This window comes from Talpa occidentalis, unplaced genomic scaffold (assembly GCF_014898055.3).
Source record: "Talpa occidentalis isolate TD23 unplaced genomic scaffold, MPIMG_talOcc4v2.1 talOcc4.3, whole genome shotgun sequence".
In the NCBI taxonomy this organism is placed as follows: Eukaryota; Metazoa; Chordata; class Mammalia; order Eulipotyphla; family Talpidae; genus Talpa; species Talpa occidentalis.
In genome coordinates this window covers 96,942,622-96,949,999 of record NW_023603184.1, presented here as the reverse complement: position 1 = coordinate 96,949,999, position 7,378 = coordinate 96,942,622, and the positions used below count along the sequence as shown (strand labels likewise).

Below are 7,378 nucleotides of genomic sequence, written 5' to 3'. Positions count from 1 at the left end.
TGCGCCCTTACCTGGGCAGCAAACTCCAACGAGCGATTAATTTAGTAATGAACTAAAACAAGGCCGTCAAAACTGTGCAATCTGAGCAGGGCAGAGAGCAGAACGAATTGTGCTTTGCAGCTCGGGGCGGGTTAAAAAAAAAAGGCGGGGTGAGAGGTGAGATGCTGCCCATATCGGTAACATCCTGCAACATCTTTGCATCTGAAGGAAGGTGCTTTGGGCTGGGCAAGCTCCGCTGGGGACACCGCCCGGGGCCGCCGCCCGGAGAGCTCACCGCTGCAGTCCGTGCGGTCTGCTAGATGCGCTGGCGGGGCGGGGGCGCGGGCAGAAGCGCAGTCTCCAGCTTTCCCGCGGCGCGCGGACCCCGGGTGTGCGAGGTTTCGGAGGAGGCAAGGCGGGCTAAAGCGAGGGTCCAGGCCGAGGAACCTTCAATCTGCTCGGGACCCGGGTGCAGTCATGGGCTACCAGGAGCAGCTGCCCGATAGTGCCCCGCAGGTAAAACTGGAGATGGGCAGGTTCTGAAGCCTGGTCCCTTCCATTGCATTCACTCTGCAAAAGAGGTCTGCTTCCTTCCCAGGGTTTTGATTTTCTGCCGAGAAAGTTCCCCGGGAGAAAAAATATTTCCTTAACCAGACTTCTTTTGGGATGTGGGGGTGCGGGACAGGCACTTTTCAATATTTCACAAAAATCACATCTTTGGCTAAATAACAGATCCTGTACTCTGGGATTCCACGCAGCAGTCCCAGAACTTGGGGCACCTGTCATTAGACAATTTAGGATGGAGTTTACAAAGCTGATATACTAGCTGTTCTTGTTTCTCTTTATTATCCTCATTATTTAATTATCGTTATTGACATTGTTTATTATTCTGCCTAATACCTTGATAGTATCAGACATTGCATATTTGTCTGACATTTTTCTAATTTCTTGAGCTAGCAAATATTTAATTGCCATTTTATATATTAAAATAGAGCTTTCTAGATGACAGAGAAACCCTCGTTTCTGAACATAAACGTAAAGGGAAAGCTTGTCTTCAGTTTGCTGCTGTTTTTAATGTTGTCAACTCCATTATAGGATCTGGGATAATAGGTAAGTGTTTTGTTTATTTTCACTGTGGTAGCACTGGTTTACAATACTACATGTTTTAGGAGTATAGTTTCACACATTTCCAAATGTATACCACACCACAGCTATCATTAAAGTACCAATGACCCTCCACTAGCACCCGGTGAACCCCCTCATCCTTTTGCTCTCGTAATCTTAGTCCAGTTGTTTTAATTTTAAATTAAAAAGGCCAAATTTAAGATTCTTGTTGATTTTTAAGTTGCATGCTAGTGTTCATTGATTATTTTTTTTTAAGATTTTTTTATTTATGCATACAAGAGCTGGGGTACAGACCAGAGATGCAGGGCCAGGGGGAGGTGTGTGTGTGAGAGGATTCACCAGAGACAGAGTGGGGAACAGAACAGGCAGACTGACCGAAACACACTGCTGAGGGGAGCAGAGGGTGAGACAGGAGAGGTCTGCCTTGCCATGTGGGTTTCTCTCTGGCCGGTGGAGGATCGAACTTGAGCTGCAGAGGCTGTGGATTGCTTCATAGTGCGGTGCTTAACCCCTTGCGCCACCAGGGAGGCCCTCATTGATTATTTTTATTTTATTTTTTTATTTTATTTTTTTGTGGGACCCTCGCCGGCAGCAGCGGAGCTGCAGGGAATGCGGGCAGCTTCGCAACCCAGCGCTCAACCGCTGCGCCACCAGGGGAGGCCCTCATTGATTATTTTTAAAGAAAAAATTCTTAAATGATAACATTTGTAGTTTTCTTCCATAAGAACCATCCTTTCCCCCATTGTAACAATGTGCATCACATCGGTCTCCTACGCCAAGAATGGGGTTGGGATCCACACTCTTCCACATTGGAACATTCTCCACATGCCCAAGATTAAGGACTTGCATAGGGAAGATGCTGAATTTTGTCTCCATAGGCCACAGGAGCATTTGATAATGTTACCTAATTTACTTTTTCCCTCTACCTGAAGTACCCACCATTACTTTTATCACCTTTCAATGACTTTCAAGAAGTCAAGAAATATTAGGAAATACTGGAGGTAAAAAAGTTTAATGTGAAAATATTAACATTTAACATGAAAATATAACAAACTGTGAAAATTTATTTTCCTACACTATTTCCTTCACCCATCTATATAGTATTAAAATGTAAACTATAACCATTATGATATAATCATTTTGACTATCATATTAGCAATAAATAGAGATTGGTTAAGTTTTTTTAACAAAGGAGCTAAAAAATTGGAATGAAAATAAACAGCTCATATTTTTCCAATTTTTTAAGGAGGAGGAAATTCTGAAAAAATAAGTATTTGTTATAGTAACAAAGTTTTTTTTCAGTGTTTATTATTTGTTTTGTTATCTGAAAACATTAAATTTAGGAATAAGCAGGGACAAAACAAAGTCCTGCAAACTGCAACACTTATTGAAAACATGACTTTTTCCTGTAGAGTTTTGATATTTTAGTCAGTTAAATGGTGTTTAGTGACATCATTGAAACTTTATCTGGTTTGATCTATTTTTTTTTCACTTATCATAATTTTACCTGTTTTGATTTTACTAACTTTCATACATAGACAATTTTTCATTCAAGTGTAACATAAAATGGAGGTACCTAAGCCGAAGCAGAAGCAAGAAGGGTCAAAGGCTTGTTTGAAATTCTCCTTCCGTAAACCTCTGAGATGTTGTCAGCTCTGCATGTCAGAATTCCAAAGTTAATGCCTCACGTGAACCCTTTTAGCTGATCCATGTCAGCAACACTAAAAAGTACCTCTTAATCATGCTCAGCAGATTTTTTTTAAAGAATTTTACAGAGAATAAAAATTATGGGTAGAAATATTTTGAATGTTTGAAAAAATATTATTATTGTACATTTGCCCCAAAGTTCCTGAGAAATAATTTCCAATGTCCTTTTATAAAAATAACTTTTTTTCTCATTTTTTTCTCTTTATCTTTCCCACCTACCCCATTTTGACTCCAGGGTCCATTTTTTTTTGTATCTGATAAATTTTTCTCTGCTCTTATTATCTTCTCTTTTCCCAGTTAGCACCTAAGAAAAGTTTAGATGATTATTTTCCGTATATTCAAGATTATATGTCCTCACCCTGAAGTGAACATATGTGTGAACTGGCATCAGTTCTTCATTTGATGCTTTTTTAGTGTTATTGCTTCATCTCAGAAATTTGCTCTATTGGCATGCCTGTAATTTACAGCATTTCATTTTAGTAGTTGTATCCACTATTTACAACTACCATATAAATGTGTAAGTTTACTTCACCTATTAGATACAGGAATTGTAGGAAAATTTCTGTATTTCAATATATCTTATTAATGTGCTGACTGGGCATTTTGTTTTTCCAGGATTGCCTTATTCAATGAAGCAAGCTGGCTTTCCTCTGGGAATATTGCTTTTATTCTGGGTTTCATATGTTACAGGTAAAATGTTTTAATAATTGCTTATTCCAGCACTTAAATTGTAGAGTAACTATTTTACACACACACACACACACACACACACACACTCTGCAATTGAATTTCCTAATTAAAAAGTGCATCAAAGAATCCAAAAGAATTTAGATACTTATGTCTGAGGAGATTTACTTTACTTGCTAATCCTCTGAACAGATTAGAAAAAGTACAAAAGCATTATATATTACCCAGCCTAAATCCTTTTCATGTGCTTTTTCACATTATACAGAGATGATAGATGGGGAAGTCATTTTGAAGGCTGGGTAGTACAGCTGAACAAGACTGTACTTTCAAAGCGTATACATCAGGGCATCCTTTCCCACAAAAACCTTGGGCAGATGCACACAATGTGCAAACTCTTTCATCTCTGTTCATGCAGGTGGAACTGAAAGCCCTGGTGCTCAGCCAAAAGGGTGTGCTCAGTCACGCCCTCCTCACCTCACCCATGCATGCCCCATGCACCCTGCTGCCACTATCTTTAAAGGCAGCAATAAGGTGCTTCTATATTACCTTTCTTCTGCTTACCCATCTTCATGTAACATGTTCACTCACACCCATATTTTGTCACTCCCCTACTTAAATGCAAGTTTTACAACTCATAATCATCTCCTCTTCCTGTTGTCCTCATCTCTGCCCTGACATCAACTCACCTCATAACACGCACGGAATATTTCATCCACCTTAGGATCACTGTAAGAGGCAGCCATCATGAAATCATTAAAACGTACCCACCTGCATAGGCTGCTGCGCTTGTGGCCTCCATGTGAGAACTTTTGTCCAACAATTGCAAAACACCTCAGCTGCCCCTTACTCTGGAGTATTCATCTGGCTGTCAAGGGAACTGCTTTCCTGGTGAGGTTATGACCCCCCAACCACCATTTTCCCGCAGCTTTCAGTGAATGACTGCCTGGTAGAAACCCCAATGAAGCTGGCCTCCAGGAGGGAGCAGTGTGCAGTATAGTTGAGGCTCAGAGATCCACAGGGCTAGGCCATAGCTCGTCTCCCCTTGAGACCACATGCTTGCTGAACTGTTTCTCCTGCCCTTTCATCCCGTCATAACCCTTCTCTGAGAGCACTCCCTCAATAAATCCCTTGCCCAAGAATCTATCTCTGCCCTGCCTCTGGAGACTCTAACATATCATCCCTTATAAAAAATCTCAGGCTTCCAAGACCAGCCATTAGCTTCTCTTTTTCCTCAACATGAAGAATAGCAAAGCTTGCATTAGATACCAAGCAAGAGCTACAGAGACAGTGGACTCCCTTCCTCCCTGATTTCCTACCCACTCCCCAATCCTAAGCTCCTTCTAGCTTCTACAGCTCTTAATTTATAGCTTAACACCGATAACTTAGTTATTTGGGTATCTCAAAATTTTGTGCTTATACAAAATGGCTGGTGTTTAAAAATTGCATACTATTCATGAGAGCATTTATCACTCTAAAATTTCCCACTCAAGGATTTACCCTTGTCATTTTAATTTCCTGTTTCCTGGTCAGTAAGAACTGACAATTAATTTACCTAGGCTTAATAACCATGGCTCATTTAAGTGTGCTGCGAACATTTACACACACTGTAAACCAATAGATAGAATAAGTTTACATTTCCTCAGATGTTTGTTATGACACCACACCCACCATAGTCCTTAATCCATACCATCTGGTCTCCTTCCTCCTCTTTCTCCCCTCCTCCTTTTGACTTCCCTCTAGGAGCCTCAATTCTACAGTCATTTTTCTAGGGTTTGTTTGGTTTAATTTTGTTAGTTCCTTTGTTTTATTTAGCTATATTCCACATATAAAAGAATCACCTAGAATTTGTCTTACTCCTTCTGACTTATGTCACTTAGCATTATCTTCTCCAGTTCTATCCATGCTGTGGTAAATGGCAAGATTTCATCTTTTTTTTTAATAACTAATTTGTATTCCAAGATGTACCATATCTTCTTAATCTACTGCTCTGTCATTGGGCGCTTAGGTTATTTCCATAATGTGGATATTGTCAGTGGTGCTGCACTGAACATAGGAGTGTATTTGTTCAAATTATTATTTTTGCATTTTTCTTGTAAATATCTAGCAATAGAACTGTTGGGTCATTTAGTAGATCTCTTTTTAATATTTTGAGAAATTGCTATACTGTTTTTTATAGGGACTGGACCAGTTTATATTCATACCCAAAGTTTACAAAGGCTCGTTTTCCTCCACACCATCTCTAACATTTGTTGTTCCTGTTTTTTTATATGAGCCAATGGAGCCAATCTCATGGAAGTGAGGTGGTATCTCATTTTGGTTTTGAATGTCACCAGACATTTCTCTGGTGATAAGTGATATTGAACACATTTTCATGTGCCTGTTGGACATCTGCATGTCTTCTGTTCACATATTGATTGGGTGATTTGGGTTTTTTTTTTTTTTTTTTTTTTTGGTTGTTAAGTTGTATGAGTACTTGGATATTAGCTCCTTTTTGGATGCATGATGTGCAAATATTTTCTCCCATTCAGTTGTATGTCTTTTTAATTAGGATTTCTTTTGTTATACAGAAGCTTTATAGTTTGATGTAGTCTCATTTGTTAATTTTTGCTTTTGTTTTCATTGCCATTGGAGTTGAGTTCCCAAAGACATCACTGAAGCCAATATCTCAATGTTTTGCCTATATGTTCTTCCATATACTTTATGGTTTTAGGTCTTACATCCAACTCTCTAATCCATTTTAGTTAATGTTTGTATATGGTGTTGTTGTAGAGCAGTCCCGATACAAAACAGGGTGCCTGACTGTGGGTCCTCACCTGCGCGCTTAAAAGGACTTATCAATGCTCAACTGCAGGCACACGTGAAAGGTTAATAAAAGGTTTATTTACAAGGGAAGGGGAAATGAGGAAATGTACAGCTCGGAGAGAAAAGTGGGAGACAAAGTTTTAAATGACTCCTACCCGATCCGCTGATTAGCAATCCCAAAATGGCACTCTGAGAGCTGGCCACAAGCCAGGAGCCTAAGCCAGGAGGCAAGCATTAGCGAGCCAGCACAAGGCCCACGTGTTTGGTTTTTATATCCAACCTGGCTGCCCAACTTCACCCTCAGGTCCCAGCCACCCTCCCTTTGGTGGTGACGGGATTTGTCTTTTCCAATGATTTGATGGCTTTAGTCTGGAGTGGGGGTGGGGTCCACAAACCCTGTATGGGATTAGCTCAGGACATCATTTCCCCCTAACAGTGTGAGAGTGGTCTAGTTTCATTTTTCTGCACGTAAGTGTCCAGTTTTCCCAGCACCATTTGTTGAAGAGACTTTCCTTTGTCCATTGTGTATTCTTGTCTCTTTTGTCCTAGTTTAACTGTCCATATAAATGCCAGTTTATGTCCCAGCTCTGAATTGTATTCTATTGATCTGTGTGTCTATTTTTTTTTTTTTTTTTTTTTTATAGAGGCATGCTTTATTTATTTGTTTGCTGGTTTGTTTGTTTGTTTTGTTTATACATGCACTGGGTACAGTCAGAAGCGCGGGAGGGTGAGAGAATTCACCAGAGCCAGAGCGGGGAGCAGAGCAGGCAGAAGGACCAAAGTACACTGCTGAGGGGAGCAGCGGGCGGCAGGAGAGGTCTGCGCGCCATGTGGGACCCTCCTCCGGTGGCCGGGGAGCAGCCGGGGATCGAACCGGAGCCACAGAGGCCGCGGGCAGCTTCTTAACCTAGCGCTCAACCGCTGCGCCACCGGGGAGGCCCTGTGTGTCTATTTTTACTTCAACACCGTACTATTTTGGTTACTATTTCCTTGTAGTGTACTTTCAAATATGGAAGCATGACACCTCCATCCCTATTCCCTCTTCTTTTTTGTCAAAATTGTTTTAGCTCTTTGATTT

The 7,378-nt window shown here is 40.7% G+C and overlaps 1 protein-coding gene across 1 annotated transcript in view; it reads left to right on the top strand.

Moving 5' to 3' along the window:
• Nucleotides 1–291: 291 nt before the first annotated feature.
• Nucleotides 292–7,378, top strand: part of SLC38A11 (solute carrier family 38 member 11) — a 50,512-nt gene continuing 43,425 nt past the window's right edge. Inside the window, exons 1-3 of the mRNA XM_037521846.2 lie at nt 292–495; nt 972–1,089; nt 3,427–3,501. Coding sequence (XP_037377743.1) covers nt 457–495; nt 972–1,089; nt 3,427–3,501 — 232 coding nt within the window. The 5' untranslated portion in view covers nt 292–456. The remainder of the gene's footprint in view (nt 496–971; nt 1,090–3,426; nt 3,502–7,378) is intronic.